Source organism: Paramisgurnus dabryanus, chromosome 13, assembly GCF_030506205.2.
Source record: "Paramisgurnus dabryanus chromosome 13, PD_genome_1.1, whole genome shotgun sequence".
NCBI lineage: Eukaryota > Metazoa > Chordata > Actinopteri > Cypriniformes > Cobitidae > Paramisgurnus > Paramisgurnus dabryanus.
Window position 1 is genome coordinate 6,882,272 of NC_133349.1, and position 21,418 is coordinate 6,903,689.

Here is a 21,418-nt window from a genome sequence, read left to right on the forward strand (position 1 = left end):
ATTGAGTAACCCTCAGCAAGAGCCAATCACCTTGACAAGTGACACACCTCCACATGACCGACTGTCTAAACTCAGCATGGCCTGTAGGACACGGTCCAATCAGTGTGTTTGTGCCAGCTGGACCCGGTCCATGTGCAGAACACAGGCAGGTTCTGAAGACGTCCTAAAGTCAGACCAACCACCACAGTCAGGAAACATAAACCCAAAATCCTCTGTTCTCCCTTTAGCCCACCTGTACGTTGAATCGACACTGAGCGCCCTTGACCGGACCCCTTCATAACAGCATCGGAGTTAATGCACATATGTCATGCTAAGTGAATTTATGGAGCAGATGGTCACGATAGCATGGCAGGTGCCGCCACAAATGTTTGAGTTTACCGTGGTGCTATTTACAGTATATCACACGGCGGCACAAATATTTGCAAAAGGCCACTGGGTGTTTTTTTAACACGCACATGTTTTTTCATCGCTGTTGTTTCTAGACCAAAACAAACAGATGGCGGTTTTGTGCAGATTCGAAAAATACATAGTGACCAGGCGAAAGGTGCTTCAGATAGTTCACAAAAAAAAATGTATATCCATGTAACATTAAATGAGAGGTTAGACACAACTGTTCTGTATAAAAGGTTGTGGGTTCAAACCCAGGAAATACAGAAACAAGAAAGCAACACGGCTACTGAAGCTTCCCGTTTCTCCGTCTCTATATTTGTATCTTTTTTTCTCTAATTATTCACAGAAGTCCGTTAAGTCAAGGCGGCGTCCGAGGGGAGGGGGGGCTCAGATGCAGATTAGACTCCTGAAGATGAGGGTCTAAAAGAGATTTAATGGTAGAATGGATTAGAGAAATCCTTGTAACAATGTTAAATAATTATAGTTCCAGCCGAGATCAAAGCAGCATTGATTGAACCCCTCAAGCTTTTAACACGGAGAGGAGGAAACGTGAGAGAGAGAGAGAGGAGTCTTGGAAAGCAAAGATTGGTAAACTCTTGCTCGGCCCGCAGTGGCTGCACATGTGGAGGAGCGAGGAAGAGTATGGATAAAGAGATGTATCCTTTAGGAGAGCTTCGTCTGGCTTTTGTCACCGAAGCTTGAGATCCATTTGAGAGCTGCGTGTGATAACGCCGCAGACAAACCAGTGAGGGAAGGTTGTCAGAGCCGCTCGCGCTGATACCTAAGCGTTTTAAGACGACTTAGATGGAATTTAATGTATGCAAAGCACCAAGTTTGAGCAGCGGCTTTCCGTCGGAGTTGTTTATTTCTCGTGTAATCAAGAAATTTTGACATGCCCGACTGGTGCTCATTTTCAGTCTGTCATTCGCCGCTCTCAGCCATCTTACTGCAGGCTTTCTCTGCCGGTCTCGCGCTGATAAGTGGTATTGTGAAAAATCTGATTGTCGTGACAATGTGGTACAGTAGAAGTTGGTACTGAATGAGCCGAGGTGATGTACATGGGTTTTGTGCTATTCTAACGAGTGCTATGAATAGTTTGTGTGTGTGTGTATTATTTTACTTCTTTATTATAATTTTTTCCTATTTGTGACATTTTTGCGATTTACTATATAAAATCGTTCTACATGATGTAAAGTACATTCTGTAAAAATATAAAATGAAGACTGAATAAATTCAAAGTCTTTTTAAGTCCGTCCCCCAGTGGATGTCATTCTTTAATGGTTCACAATTGGCTGTTTTTACTGGAAGGCGGGACTAGAGGGGGCATATTAACCGTTGCGATCTTCCCCATTCATAGCAATAGCAGTGACGCATCTTGTTAATGTTAAATATCTTTGAAAAATGTACCAAACAATAAAGTTTTTGATGACTCGATCAATAAGCAAACAATATAGCCTGAGAGACACACGCTTTATAAATGCAGCAAACATGTTGACAGGGTGGAAGCATTTTAAAGTTTCATAGAAAGATAGTGTCGGTTGCCAAAGTATATATAGGCCTGACGCGATAATGACTATATCGACTTATCGCACGATAAGTGAATATCATGTGTGTTTGTTTGCATAAAAATGAATGTCATTAGCATTTTAGCCGATCGCGATGGCCTCTGTTATTTTTGTCAGCTGTCTATTTCAGAAGAGTGGCTTGCGCGGACATTGACAGGCAGTGTTGGGGGTAACGCATTACAAGTAACATGCATAACATAATAATATTACTTTTCTAAAGTAACGACCAAAGTAACGCATTACTTTATAAACGTACAAATTAATATTTGAGTTACTTTTTGAAAAATGTAATGCAAGTTACTTTTCAGTTAAATAAATTTGATAAAAACACTGAATTAAACTGAACGTCACAAAGAATTACGTAGTGTTGTAGTTCTCAAGACCGGTCTCAAGACCACTTTTTAAAGGTCTTGGTCTCGTCTCGGTCTCAGACAAAGAGGACTCGGAATTTTATTTCAAGACCGGTTAAGACCACAACTGATGGCACACTGCAAAAAATTATTTTCAAGAAAAAAGTCTTAGTATTTTTGTCTTGTTTTCAGTAAAAATATCTAAATATTCATAAATTAAGATGCTTTTTCTTGATGAGCAAAACGACCCAAGAAAATAAGGCTAGTTTTTAGAGCAAAAATATCAAATTGTGCATAAACAAGCAAATATAATCTGCCAATGGGGTAAGCATTTTTTTCTTAAATTTATTGTTTAAGAAAATGGTTCAAGATTTTTTTTCTTACCCCATTGGCAGATTTTTTGCTTGTTTTATTCACAAAGTCACTTACATTTTATATTTTTGGTCTAAAAACTATAAAAAGCATCAATAAGCTCATCAATAAAAAGCATCTTAATTTAAGAATTTTTAGATATTTTTCCTGAAAACAAGACAAAAATACTAAGAACATTTTTTCTTGAAAATCATTTATTTGCAGTGCACATCAAAAATCAAAAAGATTTGCAATGGTCTTGGTCTTGACTTGACTTGGTCTCGGCCTGTCTTGGTCTTGACTCGGTCTCGACCCTTTAAAGTCTTGGTCTGTCTCAGCCTGTCTTGGTCATGACTTGGTCTCGGTTTAGGTGGTCTTGACTACAACACTAGAATTACGCATTATATGCGTGCGCGCCTGAGCGGGAACAGTTTTGAGTCCGAAACGTAGATGGCAGGCCAGAGCTTGATATTTTTGCGATGGAAATAATATGCAATTTCTGAATGCAAAACTTCTCAGTCATAAAAACACGTACAAGGCATGAATGAGATCAGGCCTCAGCCAAAAAAAGTAAAGCAAAAGTAACTTAAAATTAAAGGAATAGTCTACCCTTTTGCCATATTAAACTATGTTATAAACTCAACCTAGACGAATTAATACATGTCTATCTTTTTTCAATGCGTGCACTGTACAGCGCGTTGTGAATGTGTTAGCATTTAGCCTAGCCCTATTCATTCCTATGGTACCAAAGAAAAGTTTTATTTTGTGGCACCATACTTACTAGTATAACTCCTCATGTCTTTAAATAGGGAAAACACTAAAGTGTTTGGTGGCTTCCTTGTTTGGTACCATAGGAATGAATGGATCTATGCTAAATGCTTACACATTCACGACGCGCTGTACAGTGCACGCGTTGAAAAAAGATAGATATGTATTAATTCGTTAATAAAAAAAAAGTTGAGGTAATAACATAATTTAATATGGCAAAAGGGTAGACTATTCCTTTAACGGAAGCATCACTTTCCATGAGAAGTAACTTAGAAATGCAATTAGTTACTTTTTTGGGAAGTAACTTACTATTGTAATGCATTACTTTTAAAAGTAACTTTCCCCAACACAGGCAAAGAGAGCATATCTCGAGCTGAAATTTTGTGTTTTTTTTTTTTTGGTGAATGCATACAGTTTGAAAGAATAAATCCGACTGGAATTTGTTTTAAAGCTACAACCTTCATCTCCGACATGAATGAGACGTGAGGAGAGGAAATTAAAGTAAACGAGCCAGCATGTCTACTCAAAAACCGAGGAAATAAAAACAGCTATACTAATAAAATGTAATTTGAAACATAACCATAACATCTAAGGTTTAGATATGAGGTTTAGCTATTATAAACATGACTGTGTGTAATGGCCCATACTAGGGTTGTGCAGATAGATGATAGTATCGTGTATCAACGATCGTTAGACATATTGCTAATAGCAGGCTTTCATGACGATAGTTGGCGATAGTTACTAATATTATCATCATAGTTTCACATTAACCTGCTCATTGCCCTTTTCCTCGCATGAAAGGGTTTGCGGACTGTTCCTCGCACATAAGCTTGTAATACTCGCGGATCTGACATTTCCTTGCACTAGAGAGGTTGTTAGATGCGCAGAGCTAGGGTTAAAACCAGCGAGTTTGTTGTTCCCACTCCCTGTCCTGCAGGACGTTTTAGAGCGCCTGGACTTAATGACGCAGATGAATAAATGGCATCAGTTTTAAGGTTTCGGTCATGACAGTGTTGCCATTGCTTCTTTTTTGTCCACCAATCAATTGACTTGTCATAAATGGGTAAAAAATGAACAAACACATAAATGAGTAAACTACTGCCCCGTCCCCTGATACTATCGTGTATCGGCGATCTCACAGACTGACGATAAGACGATCTCAAAATGGGGCATATCGCCCAACACTAGCCCATACTCACAGATGCAATCAGAGTAACACTCATCTAAAGCAAAATAAACCATGTGAGGCTGGGAATTAAACCGAACAATGACTATTAGCTGTTTAAAATTGAAATGCATATTTTAAAATATATATTTATGCTTTAAATATTTTTTATTTTTTTTTCTTACATTCCATTTTTTACATTTTAATATTTCATATTTTCATCTTAATATTCTTAAAAATGTAAGGATGTACTTGCATTATTATGCTATTTTATTGACTATCGCTATTATTTCTGGGGCAATTAACTGACTTATGAAAAGTAGCTATCGTGACAGGCCTAAGTATATAATGTACATTTTAGTGCATATGAGAGGGATGACATCACTAATCTTACTTGATGCAGGGGTTAAAGTAAATGATTTTCGAAACATCAGCATCCTGTGCGTGCACTACTTTTCAGAATGACTGTTGTTATAAGAGCTGTTCACATCTTTGTGTTTCTATGGCAACACTAATGCCAAATGATTTTTATGCACCCTTGTTTCTGATGACAGTAAAATGACTAATCGCTGCATGAACTCACTATAAATTCACTTGTAAAATACAGAACTAATAACACGCAGCATTTAACATCAGCTACAGTATGTATCATGTGAGCTTTGTGACATCTTAAAGTCTGATATTAAATTTGTTCTCAGTTTGTCACACCACAGAAAAATGTGTGATTAACCACTCAGCCAAATTTAAATGACGAAAAATGCCAGATAAATTAAATTATTTATCTTGAATTGTTTTATCTTTGAAAAATTGGCAGGATTTTCTGCTCTCTAATGGTGGGGGCGTGTCCACTGTCGGTACTGAAACCACGCCTACTCGCAGAAAAGCTGCCGTCTTTCTCAACTTTCAAAAACCATGCAACATAAATGGATGCTCGCAATCGTGTTGGGGCACTGTTGTAGCCGCGTCCAAATAATCCTGAACACAGAAACATGGAAAAACGAGTCTCCGCAATACATTTATAATTAACAATTGTCAGAAATGACTTTAAACTATTTTGAACCATCTATGTGACTAACAGTTGATGTTGTGTCCATTAAGTCTAGTTAAATAGAGATTACTGTACATGTCACACCAAGTGAGAAACTTTATGTTTTAGATGATTTTTTTTTATCTTATACTCACAATGGCATTTTTTCAACAACATTAGATGTAAGCACACCAATAGATTTATAATCTTCATGGTCTTTATGTTTTACACAATAAGGAAGTGTCTGATAATAGCGCTGATGAAATACATAAGATGAGATTAGTCTAAACTTGTTGCTTGTGGTCTTAGATCAGCGACTGTGTTTGCATCAGAACACTGAGATGTTAAGAGGTTTAAGATCAATGAGTTCATGCTTGTTAGCACTAGAGTCAGTCTGAAAGTCAAATCCACAAAAACAAGAATAATCTTTCTGCCTTTGTTATTATTAAATGCAGATGTTTTGCAACCGTTAGATATTATAGTAAAACATTTGACAATTTGTACAATCTCTGTCTCATACTGTCATCATAATATTATTATTTAAGACAGAAGTATGTATTTTTGGATTAATATTAATATTGGATTAACATGCTTTAGTTAGCATGATAAAATATTTGAAAAAGTTTTTATTTATTGGTTTATATTTATATAAACTCCCAAAACAACCATAAAGGCATATTTTGACAAATTATAAAAGATGAATCCAAGTGCGAGAACTTAATCTGTAAACAGCAGCAGATGTTCATGCAAATCAGAATGGTATTTATGAATTCTGAACACTTACATTTTTAAATAGCATCATATTGTTTTTTTTTTTTTTGTTAGAATCATAATATTTTTTATTAATTATTACTATTATGTGGCTTTTGCAAACAGTGTAACACACACACACACACAGTCTTACCAGTTATGCCCAAGCCTTCAACAGCATTAATATTTATTATTCATATTATTATATAATGTGTAAAGACTCAGATGTGTGTCTGTTGCTTTATTCAATTATGCAATGTTCATTGGTATATTAATTATCATTTTAGCAAACAAGTCAGCGGCGTTAATTAAAGCAGAGGGACTGAAGTCATGTGGCTCTGTTTATCACAAATATATTCAGCCTGCGAGAGGAATTTCAATAACTGTCCTCCTTTAGACAGCATCTTGTGTGTGTAAATGTGTGCATCTGTGTGTTTGAGAGAGAAAAATTAAAGAGTTGTGTTGTCATGGTAGCTCTTTTTTTTAGGTTTGAAATGTTCGTCTAATGAAGTTCTAAGTGCAGTTGTATTGCTCAGATGTTGTTAGGAGAAATAAAATAGATATGAGACAATTGTTAAAATGTATTCATCTCAGAATAAATGGTAAATTCTGAAGATTATACAATTCACTACATCTTAATTTTATAGTTTTTCTAAATTATTATAATTTTTTTTGCAATCTTTTCAGATTATTTTTTTTTTTACTTTTGTTATCCTGTGTATCATTCCAATGCATATTGCCGGAGGAGTGTCATACAAGGCATTTTACAATTAACATACTTAAAAAAACATCCCTTGCTGTCACTGGGGTGGTACCCTTTAAAAATTACACTTTGCATCTTTGCAAGAGTGATTATTAGTACCTCAAAGGTACATCGGTAGGTACATGTACTAAATATTAGGACCTTTTTAAAGGGTACAGCTTGGGATAATTTTATCTTGACCTATATTAATTGTAAAATGCTTTGTATGACACTCTTCCGGCAGTATGCAATGAAATGATATATAGGATAACAAAGTAAAAATTAAAAAATTTCTGAAAGCTTGCCATTTAGAATGAAGTGGAAGTGAGTTAAGATGAAGTGAATTGTATAATCTCCAGAATTTACAACAACAATAATAAAAGTATTTAACTATTTAAAGAATGATTTGTCCGTAAAATATGTCTTGTTTTGATTAGGTTAATCAGAAATGTTTATATTCGTTTGAATGATTAAAGGAGGGGTGCATGATCTCTGAAAGCAAATGTTGACTTTTGAAATTACCTAAACAAACAAGCCCCTACCCCAATAGAATCTGGACCTTCTTTTGATAGACCCGCCCCACATATTACGCAACCCAAGCAACGATGTTGGGTAGTAGACACGCCCCTTACTGCTGATTGGCTACAAGTGTGTTTTGGTACTCAGCCCTACTCCCTTTTCAAAGTGTTTTTCAAAAATCATGCACCCCGCCTTTAAATATTCAGTAACATTAACTTTAGATTTCAGATTTGACAAATCGAAGCGTGGTTTGAAATTGTCTTTTAAAACTATGGTGAAGACATGCAGGTTCCTCAGGAGAAATATCTAAAACTCAAAATACTTTATTAAAGCTTTTCTTTTTCTTTTAATTTAATCTCATTGCTCTCTTGATCTCATAAAAGAGATCTTATCTGTGAATTTTCATCCCTAATGCTCGACCACAGTGGCTGATAGCAGTTTACCAGCAGGGTCTCTGTTCAAACCGAAAACCAGAGCTGTAGGGACTGTAGCCTTAGCAGAGGAGGTTGAGGCGTGTGTGGGCCGGTAGCTCTCTTCCTCTCTGACTTTATCAACTCGCACACTTGTGGGCGAGACGAGGGCGAGTCTCACCCTCTATACGTTAAACACAAGATCTCTGTGGTTTGAAGCACTCGGCTGCTCTTCTGTCCTCGGGCGTCGCTCGCTGCCAATCTAAAAGGCAAACAGACCTACTCCGGAGCCGGCGAAATCACACATACACACACAAACGCTTTCGTTTCTGCTGTGTTTGCTTGAATCTAAATGCACTCAAACAGAATGCTGCACAAGAGCGAGATCTGTTCTCGGGCAAGACAGACAGACACACAGAGAGAGAGAGAGAGAGAGAGAGAGAGAGAGAGAGAGAGAGAGAGAGAGAGAGAGAGAGAGAGAGAGAGAGAGAGAGAGAGAGAGAGAGAGAGAGAGAGAGAGAGAAATAGAGGGAGAGAGAGAAACGGGAGTCAAAACCGCCACATAACAATGCCGAAGAAAAATCAGAACATTTTCCAGTGAAAGATGGGCCATTTCCAAATCCTTGTGCCCTATCAGACAAATTAAAGTAAATCAAGCATGAAATGAAGCAGGAGAGCCCGGAGATAAGACGCCTTTAAGTCCTTTCCAGATTAGGATAGAGGAAGAGAGGTGCATCTGCTCTCTGCCAGCCGATGAGGCCAGCTTCTCATTTCACAATAGCAGACTGTGTATAGGATTACTTTTCCCTGTCACACACACACACGCGTATAAACACACGGTCCGGATGTGTCCTTAATGCGTCGTCTCACTGACTTGTTTTACACATTTTTTACAGGTGATCTATAAATGTAGCAGGTGATTGATCGTAAAATAGTGTATTGAAATAAACTTCATGGGTGATGCTTTCACTTCCAGGAGATCTGATATCTTCACAGTTCCTTTAGTGTTCCTGTTGGTCAACTGCAATGAAGATATGATCGCAATGGCGTGAGTTTGATACCTAGTACTGTACCATGCTCACAGATGCTACAATTTACGAATGCACTAAATATACATTCAATTACAGGTTACTTTTGTTTTGACAGACTATTGAAGTCCAGTATGCAGCTTATTTTGGTCCAAAACCCCTCTTAAAGGCCCCGTTCTTTTCTGTGTTCTTTCCGTTCTTCTGCGACTGACGTATTCCTGTGGGCGGAGTTTAGTCAAAAACTGTTCTATTGACATCATTAAAGGAATATTCCATTTTCTTAAAAGAAAAATCCAGATAATTTACTCACCACCATGTCATCCAAAATGTTGATGTCTTTCTTTGATCAGTCCAGAAGAAATTATGTTTTTTGAGGAAAACATTGCAGGATTTTTCTCATTTTAATGGACTTTAATAGAGCCCAACATTTAATACTTAACTCAACACGTAACAGTTTTTTTCAACGGAGTTTCAAAGGACTCTAAACGATCCCAAACGAGGCATAAGGGTCTTATCTAGCAAAACGATTGTAATTTTTGACAATAAAAATAACAAATATACACTTTTAAAGCACAACTTCTCGTCTAGATCCGGTCCAGCGTGACCTAACGTAAATGCGTAGTGACGTAGGGAGGTCACGTGTTACATATATAAAACGCACATTTGCGGACCATTGTAAACAATAAACTGACACAAAGACATTAATTAGTATCAGTTGACATACAACAACGTAGGAACGGTCCTCGTTCTCAACACTTGTAAACACTGGGGCGGAGTTTCGCGTTCGTTCTCTGTGACCTCTTGATGTCATGACGTATTGCGTGGGGTCACGTTGGCGCATCACGACCGCATTTAAACGAGAAGTTGTGCTTTAAAAGTGTATATTTGTTATTTTTATTGTCAAAAATGACAATCGTTTTGCTGGATAAGACCCTTATGCCTCGTTTGGGATCATTTATAGTCCTTTGAAACTCCGTTGAAAAAACTGTTACGTGTTGAGGTAAGTGTTAATTGTTGGGCTCTATTAAAGTCCATTAAAATGAGAAAAATCCTGGAATGCTTTCCTCAAAAAACATAATTTCTTCTCGACTGAACAAAGAAAGACATCAACATTTTGGAAGACATGGTGGTGAGTAAATTATCTGGATTTTTCTTTTAAGAAAATGGAATATTCCTTTAAAGCAGGAAATAGAGGGTTGTAGTCCAAACCGTCCGTTCGCTGTAGGCTTTGAAAGGGCAAACCTGTTAAAGAAAATATATCGCCTGGTAGTGAACTTTGAGCTTTATCATTTTACAGGTATTATTTATGCTATTATAGTAACATCACACACTAACTAGGGTTTAAAAAATGGAATCAGAAAGAACGTGACCTTTAAGCAAAATAGACAGTCAGTAAGTCTGAGCAATCGGTCATGTTTCTGTTTTATGCAGATTTGATAAACATAGCAGTTTATATGACTTTAAATTAACTGCACGGAAATTTGTAATAAATGTATTTGTCACATTTGAGGACTATGTTATGTAACATTTTTGCATTAAAATATCCTGAAACTTCTAGCACAGTTATATATATATATTTTTTCCACATATATCATTTTAATTCAGAAAATTTCGCAGTTTAAAAAGTGTTCGCCCCTGCTCATAGAGTCGCCCTGTCAATGTTGTCGTCATCATTCGTTACTGATTTTACTGCAGTGGAAATCCTAAATGTGTTTGACTTCATGCAGGGCTGCGCAGACCGATCTACCTATGACATGATATTATCACGAGAGCGATCAAACACCAGTACTTTCGCACCGCTGTCATGCACAGATCGGTCTGCACCGTGCCACATACAGAAGAAGTATTATAATGTCTAGCAACCCGGTTTGTTGTCCAGCGGTTATGAAACTTTATTTTATTACATCATCCATAAACATTATTAGTGAGTCCCGTCTAGATGATTTCGAATCTGCAGTGGATGTAAAAAAAAAAAACATTTTAACAGCAAAAAAAAAATTCACCTTCTCTTATATATATCAACCTGATCTCCCGAATTTCCGTGGCATAGTCACAGAATTTTTTGCTAATTTTTTCGTGTCATTCTCACGGATCTCTGCATATTTCCGTGGCCCTGCCACGGACTTTCTTTTCCGTGCCATTCCCACGGATTGGTTACTCAACTGTTTTGTCCTATTTTCTTACCATTGTCACTTCGGTTTCGGGTTAGATTTACATAAAATGACGTCCCTACCCAAACCCAACTCTAAACCCAACGCCAGGCGACAATTGAGCAAAGTTTAGAAAATATAAAAGAATACATCAGAAAAAATAGTTTAGACCAATACTTAAGGTGACATACTAACGCAAACACCAAATCTAACCCAAAACCGAAGCGACAATGGTTTGAAAATGGGAAAAAGCAGTTAAGTAACCAATCCGTGAGAATGCCAGGGAAAAGATAGTCTGTGGCAGGGGCACGGAAATATGCGGAGATCCGTGAGAATGCCACGGAAAAATTAGCCAAAAATTCCGTGACTATGCCATGGAACTTTGTGAGATCATGTTGATATATATATATATATATATATATATATATATATATATATATATATATATATATATATATATATATGAAGAGTTTCGTTGCAAAACGAGATAACTCCTTTTTTTTTTCAGAAATAATTTTTTTTGGTTGTGCATTCCAATTAATATCAATTCAATTGCAGTTGGTTTGTTTTGATTTAAACCTTCATAACTTAAAAAATACAGCTAAGTAGCACCATAAAACAAAATAATAACATGACAACATAATAATTAACATGTTTTGACAAAAATGTTAAAAACCGAGTTATCTCGTTTTGCAACCACACGCTTCATATGTACGTATATATATATATATTTATATTTATATATTTATAGTACTGTGCAAAAGTCTTATGCTACGTACACACCAAACGCGGGGCATCGCGTTACTCGCTCTAGATTACTCCCGGGATTTAACTTCGTGTCATGTGAATTTTTCGCTCGAGTTGAATATTTTTAACTTGGGCGAAGACACCTTTGAGGCGAATAGCACGTGTTTTCGCAGCAAATAGATTGCCCATATCGCGTCATTCGCATCGCCCCATGGGAGGACGTGTGTGATCGCGTCTTTGCATTGACTTTGCATGTAATCTACTCGCGCAAATCGTTGAACTTGCATCTGGTGTGAACCCACAGTTAGGCCACCACCACCAGCTTGTTGTTTTAGAAGTTTTAATGTCAATCCAAATTAGTTTTTCCATTTACTTTATTAAGATACAAACAGAAAATACAGGAAATATGTACAAAATTATTTTTTCAAGACTAAATGTCTTCTTTAGGCATCGTCTGTGTTTAATGTGACCTCTTTTGGCACTAAACACATCTTGAGCATTTTTGAGCAGAATGAAGTAAAAGACTAATTTCTTTAAAATTAGAAATTAGGATTTACTTTTATTTAGGTTTAAGAGACCCTGCAGTTTCCTGCTACTGCTCAAGTGGTAGGGGATGTTACCCTAAAAACTTGACACATCAGTTTACATTTTTATACAGTTTTGAATATTATATACACATTTCCTGTATTTTCTGGATGTATTCTACTAAAGAGACTAAGAAACAATTATATATGATCACTATACCATTGCAAAAACAACAAATCTAATTCTGGCATGGTGGCTTTTACACGGGAGTACTGTGTGTGTGTGTATATATATATATATATATATATGCATGACCATGGCTTTTTACAACTATCATACTCTTGATGAAGAGAAACTAGAAGTATAGATATAGATATATATTCTATTTTCTCCTGCATTTAATCTTCATCAAGATTTTTTTAAGTAATAAAACGCCATGGTCGTGACCTTCTGCACCCCAGTGTCAAGTTTAGGCATTCTATCATCTCACATCATCTTTAGCCATTTATAAAACTCCTCCTGAAAGTGACTGATTTAACCTGCTTTTACGCCGTTTATATCAAAAGCGGATGAGAGAGAAGGGGAGAGTGGGGAAAAAAACTTAATCCATCTTATCTGTTGACTGTCAAACTGCTGGAGCTAAGACCTCCTTACAAAAGACAACTGGGTCAGGCAGGCAGGAGCGGCCGGATTTGTGCTGGAGGAAAGTTTGAAATGTGGTAATTGACTGGAGGGGCTGCAGCGGAGGAAGCTAATGACCCGCTCGAGCTCCTGGAGGAGGAACGGCACCTACAAATGCTGTAGAAATGTACGCGAGATATTGTTTCACCTGGGAGCTTGGTGGTTATTAACACAACCCTGATAGTTGCGATGTGTGTGTTGCACAATATATCCAAACGTTCACCCTCAGATGAAGCTGCAAGATTCCCTCAGTGGTCTGTAGCCGGTTTGAAACAGCATTCCCATAATTCAAAGCACACATACAGGAATTTCAATTGCTGATACTATAAGTCTGTGCTGACAGGAGGAGAGGGGAATTATGTCCTACATGGGAACTTTATATTTGGGATTTCTTATGAGAGGGAAGGAGAGAGAGAGAGCAGTGTGTATGTGTAAAAAAAGAGGGGAAGTGAGTTTGTGTGCATGTGAGAGAACGAGTGAGGTAAAAAGGTCCTTGTGTGTTTTAAAACAAGTGTCTGCAGAGGAGATAATGGTAAAGCCGTGGGATAAAAATGATGCATTTGCTTCTCTTCGCTGATAATGGGGGTTTGGGGGGGGTGTAGAAAAGTTCATCATTCTCTTATCAAAGCGCTCTGACATTTCTCCTTCAGCTGTAAAATTTCAGATCACATATCTCCTTCCGAGCTCCTGCACCTTTTGTGGAGTGATATAGAGCTCTCCGTTTTTCTCCATCTGTCCCTCGCAGTACCATCATTTGCTTCGTAAGCTCTCGTAGATCTTGATATGTGACTGTTGCATTGTCAAACATCACTATCGTGCATATGTACCCACAAAGTCACTTGACGCTCTTTTTAAAACATCCACCATGATCTAATTCTGAATTTGTGTTTTTTATGGTAATACCATATTACAATGTCATTTCTGCGTCAACAGTGGCCCAACAGGTCAACATTAGCTCAACCAATGGTGTGCATTTTAAGCAGGGGTACCTGTTTATCCTCCCCAAGTGGATGTGCTTGAAAGTCATTATTTTAACTGTTCTGTTTGGTACTACATCTAAACATCTGAGGGAGGACATGAGCCCCCATCCCCCAGCCTTTGGTCCCTTTGTCACGTGGGAAACAAACAGTTGCCGCGTGCAGCATCTTTTTGGGGCTATCGGAGAGAGATCTCTATACACAAAAGGGACATTCATGGTTCTGCCAGGGATCTGTGGTGAGGGGGAGCAGCGGACCCCAGAGAAGAGCGACAGATGATCTTATCAAGAGAGAGATGAGGGGCGGAGCTCGCTTCGCTCATATCAACAGCTCCTCTGTGCCAAGATGGTGGCATTTCTCTACTGGTTGATGAGAGAGTATTGTGTTTGAGGCCAGTTGTATTAACTGGTGTCTCCATTTGACCAACTGACAAATACCCAAAAGTCTTTAGTGCAAGGATGAACAAGTTTTTAATTTTTGTATTTTTTGTTGATTGTAGTTGTTTATGTATACACATTATTCATGTCGGTAACATTTTACTTGAAGGGGTGTTCATAAGACTGACAAGACACCTTCATAATCATGACATGACACGTGCCATGAACATGAAGGAGATTTTGTGCACGTTTATGACAACTGTCATTAAGTGTCATTTGTTCAGTAATATCATTTTTAATGCAAGGATGACATTGTTTGAGATGTCTTTGTTATGACAACTTGACATTACTAAGACAAAATAACTGACCACTTTTAACCAATTATACATATATAATTTTTGTCATTAAAATGTCATTAAGTTTTAATACTCTGTCAAATAGCTTTATAACAACATCATGAATATTTTTCTTGACCTCAACTACACTGGTATAAATATAATTTGTCATTAAAATGTCATTAAGTGTTAACAATCTGTCATATATTTTTATAACAACATCATGAATATTTTTCTTGACCTCAACTACACTGGTATAAATATAATTTGTCATTAAAATGTCATTAAGTGTTAACAATCTGTCATATATTTTTATAACAACATCATGAATATTTTTCTTGACCTCAACTACACTGATATAAATATAATTTGTCATTAAATGTTAATAATCTGTCATATAGTTTTATAACAGCATCATTAATATTTTTCTTGACTTCAACTACAGTAGTAAAAATATAATTTGTCATTAAAATGGCATTAAGTGTTAATACTCTTTCATATAGTTTTATAACAGCATCATTAATATTTTTCTTGACCTCAACTACAGTAGTAAAAATATAATTTGTCATTAAAATGTCATTAATTGTTAATAATCTGTCATATATTTTTATAACAACTTCATGAATATTTTTCTTGACCTCAACTACAGTGGTAAAAATATAATTTGTCATTTAAGTGTTAATAATCTGTCATATAGTTTTATAACAGCATCATTAATATTTTTCTTGACCTCAACTACACTGGTATAAATATAATTTGTCATTAAAATGTCATTAAGTGTTAATAATCTGTCATATAGTTTTATAACAGCATCATTAATATTTTTCTTGACCTCAACTACAGTAGTAAAAATATAATTTGTCATTAAAATGTCATTAAGTGTTAATACTCTGTCATATAGTTTTATAACAGCATCATTAATATTTTTCTTGACCTCAACTACAGTAGTAAAAATATAATTTGTCATTAAAATGTCATTAATTGTTAATAATCTGTCATATATTTTTAAAACAACTTCATGAATGTTTTTCTTGACCTCAACTACAGTGGTAAAAATATAATTTGTCATTTAAGTGTTAATAATCTGTCATATAGTTTTATAACAGCATCATTAATATTTTTCTTGACCTCAACTACAGTAGTAAAAATATAATTTGTCATTAAAATGTCATTAATTGTTAATAATCTGTCATATATTTTTAAAACAACTTCATGAATGTTTTTCTTGACCTCAACTACAGTGGTAAAAATATAATTTGTCATTTAAGTGTTAATAATCTGTCATATAGTTTTATAACAGCATCATTAATATTTTTCTTGACCTCAACTACAGTAGTAAAAATATAATTTGTCATTAAAATGGCATTAAGTGTTAATACTCTGTCATATATTTTTATAACAGCGTTATGAATATTTTTCTTGACCTCAACTACAGTGATAAAAATATAATTTGTCATTAAGTGTTAATACTCTGTCATATAGTTTTATAACAGCGTTATGAATATTTTTCTTGACCTCAACTACAGTGATAAAAATATAATTTGTCAATAAAATGTCATTAAGTGTTAATACTCTGTCGAATATTTTTATAACAGCGTCATAAATATTCTTCAGTTCATAATGTTTTTTTAAGTTTCTTCCATGTGTTTAACAAATAAAACCAATAATAATAATAATAATAATAATAATAATTAAAATGGATAATATTATATTTTATTGCATTTGGAAACCAAATCACCTAAAAATAAATGAAATAGTACAATAATGGGTTAGACCATGCAGTGGTGGGTCTATATCACTGGAAAACAATTGATTAAATTAAAATAATTACTTTTTTTAAATAAATAATTTAATGTAAATTATAAATTATGTAAATATATTAAAAAAATACTTTAAAAGGCTATATTTATAAATGTTATGCATAACAAATATTTATGTAGTTTCACCAATTTTCTGTTTGTCTCTTATTTACTGTAATTACATTTGTGTTGGCCTCATTTCTGCTATACAGCTTTCTTAATATCAGCATCGGCCTTTAAAAAACCCATATCGGTCGACCACTAGAGGTATACCACTAATTTTATTTTACAAGCAGATTTTTGTGCAATAATTTTATTTATTAGTTATGGACAAATCACATTATTGCCATTATTGTGTCTGGAAAAGAAGTGCATGCATGTTTTTAATGCAGTGGTACAGTCAGCATTGTCGACATCTGTGCCAAAATCAAGTAGATCTTCTAGGACTGTACATCTTGATCTCATAATCTATGGCGCGTCAACATCTAAACGCCAGTGGCAAGCAGGGCGATGGTGGCAAGCTGGCACATTACTCACAGACGTATGCTGACGTTCTGCCTCTTGGGCTCGTGTGGTATCTGTAACAGCTGGGATGAGCCAGCTGGGACGAAAGGATTCAAGTTGAGGCTTGGAACAGTTTATGAGCGACTGGCACGTTTTTACTTTTTTTAGCGCTGTGACTTCAAATATTCACATGCACTTATATGCTCCACAACCCACATTCCTAGTGTGTGATGCGTTGTGGACTTGTGCGGAAGTGTCATCCAGGGCCAATGAGAAACTTGTGCGATCGTGTCAAAAGGCCACAGGGTCTTATCAGAGTGGGCGCAGAGCACATCAAGCAGGGATGGGCTAGCACAGATTTAGCCTGCCTGTGATGTGGACCAGCTGCGCTCCAACGGTTAATTATTTCCCTTTAATGAGGTTCCCCACTATCCAACAGGCTGGCGGATCACTGCAGGCTTCAGAGAGACCCCTACCATCTCCAAATTCTCCAACTATCTCTCATGAGCTTCGTAACATGGAATGAACACATTAGCGCTAGGTAATCATGGGAGGGATAAAAAATAATATTCTTTGAATATATTAGTATGATTTAAAGGTTAACACCAATGGTATAACATTTATTATTGTCAAAATTGTTGAATATGTAAAATAGTAATATTATACAATGCCTTATAGAGACCATGCAATTTAGCACAATACTCTCTGTGCAATGCATATTTTTCAGCCCTCATATTTTTGTACTGTCCCTATTCGACTAAATTTTTTGTAAGTGGTATTTGTTTGATACTGACGGTGTCAAGATATTTGTCAAACGACTGGGTATTGAAGTGCATGTTTATTTAGTCGCAGGGGACCTCCACGCGAGCGCTATGGCGTGTTAGCATGTCACAGATACGCAGCTGATATCTGTAGTGAAAAACGCAGCTGAATAGGTCATTTTAAAGTTCAGCCGCCACTGTAGTGCTTTCAGCTAACAAAGAGCACGCTGAAGATCATCTCTCAACCAGTGTTTATTTACTACAGGTCACGAGACATGAAGCACATTCATGTTTTGCAGTGTTGCGGAGTGGTGCAGTCAAACCAGTTGGAAAGAAAAATCACCATTATCTCTGTAATGTCTCTGTAATGTTGTTTCTACCTGACAGTAATGGATTGTGGTGAACCAAAGCTGAAGGTTATACTCCCAATAGAAGAACCATGTTTTGGTTCCTTAAAGAACCATTTCTTTCATACCTTTTTCACTTATGGACCCATTCAGTCATAAATGGCATCATGAAGCACCATTATTTTAAGAGTGTAGACGTTCAAAAGATGTATCAACAGTGTTTTACATTGTACATGTACAGTTGTCATAATCAAAAATCTACATCTATGCATTTGCCAGATGCTTCTACGCTGTTGGACGTAACCAGGCTTTTTAACAGGAACATACAGTAATGGCAACATTGTTGGCAGGTAGTTACTGTAAAAATAGCGCTACTGTAAAAATAGAGCTATTACACTGAGCATTGTAATAAACCTGACAGCAATTGTTGTAGTTTGCTGTTTTTATAGTAAGTAGCTGGCAAAAGGATTGCCAGTATGTTACTGTAAGAAAGTCTGGTTACAGCACTGTAAAAAATGCTGTAATTATGCAGCTGGTTGCCAGTAACTTACTGTAGAAGATAAAGACTGCAAATGTTTCATGTTCATTTAACTTTGCCAGTAAATAACATAAATGTAAAATCTACAGTAAGTTACTGCCAGCTAGTTGCCACATGGTAAAAAATTTGCTGTAATTATGCAGCTGGTTGCCAGTAACTTACTGTAGAAGAAAAAGACTGAAAATGTTTCATGTTCATTTAACTTTGAACAAACTGTTGACAATAAATAACATAAATGTAAAATCTGCAGTAATTTACTGGCAGCTAGTTGCCAGTAATACCCAGTAATACTGTAATTTCTACAGAAATTTTTTACAGTGTAATACTGTAATTTCTATAAAAAGTTTTTACTGTGAGTGAAAAAAAGTGAATATACAGTAAAAGTGAATATACAGTATTTTGTAGTATGTGCTTATTAGAAATCAAACATCATCAAAACATATCAAGTCCCTTACAATAAATTTATCGGCACTCTATATTTGTTTGTTCCCCAAAAATAACCTGTTTCACTTAGAAACATGTCCGATTATTAAAGTTAAACTGGTTACAGTGTTTTATGTTTTCTTTAAAGGAAGCGTAATTGTGAGAACTCTATTACGTCTCCTCAGCCCTGAAAAAGCAACATCTGAACATGGATTGGCTCGAGATATGAGAAAAAGCATTTGTACATCAGTAAAGTGCACAGATTCTCATTCCTGGCTTGTGGTAAAGCGCTCTGGTGTTGTCATCGAGCGCTGTTGCACAGCCGAACAGAACGCTCGCAGGAAGATAAAGCAGATAAGAGTCAATCTCTGAGGGATAAATCTTCCTCAGTCACAGGTCGGCCCCAAACCCTCTCGACATCACCGCGAAAACCAGCCGGAAGTCTGCACTTGAGATTCTCGTGACAAGAGCCCCACCAGCCCTCAGAGATGAGAGTCATGACCAGGCAGTCTATTATAATAACTGTTTGATTAATCACTGTCCTAAAAAAGCACACAAATCTAAGCGATTAGATAGCAGCGCTTGGGGAACTCACGGTGCTCGCTGTGCTATCCCGTGACACGGTTAATTAACTCCGAACTCAGCGCTGTGCTAACAAGAAGCCTCGGCCCCTTCCTGGAAAAACAGAAATAGAGCTCACGCTGCCAGCCGGCGAGCCTGTAACATCTCAGCAAAGTCTTATCAGACGGACGCTACTCTGAGAGGAGTTAGCATCCCGCCGGTTTAATGTGCTCCATCTGATCGGCATCGGCTATGAGAACAGGTGCTGGGTTATGAATGAAGTATTACTGTTACTTGCTAGAAGTCTGGAAGTGTGCGAATGTTGATTAAATTAATTCCAATGTTTGCATACTATTGGAGGTGCAATATTGCACATCAGTTCTATATTATAAAATGGATAGTTTTGATCTTAAATGAGCTGTAAGATTCCAGAATTCAGAAACTCGACAGCGATGCCGTTGGCCAAGAAGGGAACTGCATCCAGCAATTTATTGCTCATTCACGTGCACACACTTCGTAGTGGCACAAGCAAGGCTTGGACAACACAGTGTGATTCACAGATATCATGTCGATTGATAAAGTTAACTAAAATGACAGTGTTTGATGATAAACGTCACACATACTTTGGATATTTTTGGCAAAAAAATAATTTTATATAAAAAATGAGTCTAAAGGCTTTCATAGACAACAAACATTGAAAAACTGGAATAACTTTATTTATTTTTGAATCCATTTTTTAAGTAAGTATTACATGGAATTTTGAGCAACTTGTGCAATGACTTAAAATTTCAAGTAAAACTTACTTAAAAAAGTGGATACAATAATGAGGCACTATATTTCAAGTGTGTTATTTTTTACAGTGTTGGATGTCACGAATGGCTCTTTTAATAAATATATTAGGTATTTTTGACATATCACATCACTATTTAGTACTCATTTAGTAGTTTTCTGCTAATTCACACTATTTATAGCTGGGTTTAGATTAACCTACAAGCCATTTTTTATATATTTGAGTCGCATTATTTTTATTTTTCTGGTCTGTCACCTTGGGTACCACAACTGGCCCTGCCTCACATTGGTATAAAATATCAAATATATGATTCCAGCATTTTAGGACCTGCCAAACTATGAAAAAAGTGTGAAAATAAGCATTTACTCTGTATTGCACGGACTGACCATCCTGTTGTGTCACAGGTGAGCTGGACCTGTTCAACAAAGATGGAGAACGTCGCATTCACAGTCGTCAACAGCTTCCTGTAGGAACAACGTGGGGACCTTTTGAGGGAAAGATTGAGCAGAATACAGACGGTGTCCAGGTATGTTAACAAGAATTAAGTGTTAATGAGGGTTAAAGTTGAAGTGTGTCATTTCTGTGCCAAAAATTTTTACTGAGATGTGAAAATGTGTTTGTTTGAGCAACCCAACAGGGCCAGAAAAAGGCTGAGCTAATGGTGTTAGTTTGTTTTACAGAATAATGGCTACCAAAATATTATTAGTCATTATTTTCACAAATCAATTCAATGCTGCTATTTTAGCAGAAACTATAAACTTCACCTTCAATAAAGCCAGACTTTTCCACACTCTTAAAGAGCACTTAGTTTGCAGCACTTGTAACATCATCACTCCTG

General features: G+C 36.3%; 1 protein-coding gene across 1 annotated transcript in view; it reads left to right on the plus strand.

Moving 5' to 3' along the window:
- zfpm2a (zinc finger protein, FOG family member 2a) overlaps positions 1–21,418 on the plus strand; it is a 213,667-nt gene that overhangs the window by 89,472 nt on the left and 102,777 nt on the right. Inside the window, exon 4 of the mRNA XM_065298721.2 lies at positions 20,985–21,106. Within this exon, the coding sequence (XP_065154793.1) occupies positions 20,985–21,106 (122 nt within the window). The remainder of the gene's footprint in view (positions 1–20,984; positions 21,107–21,418) is intronic.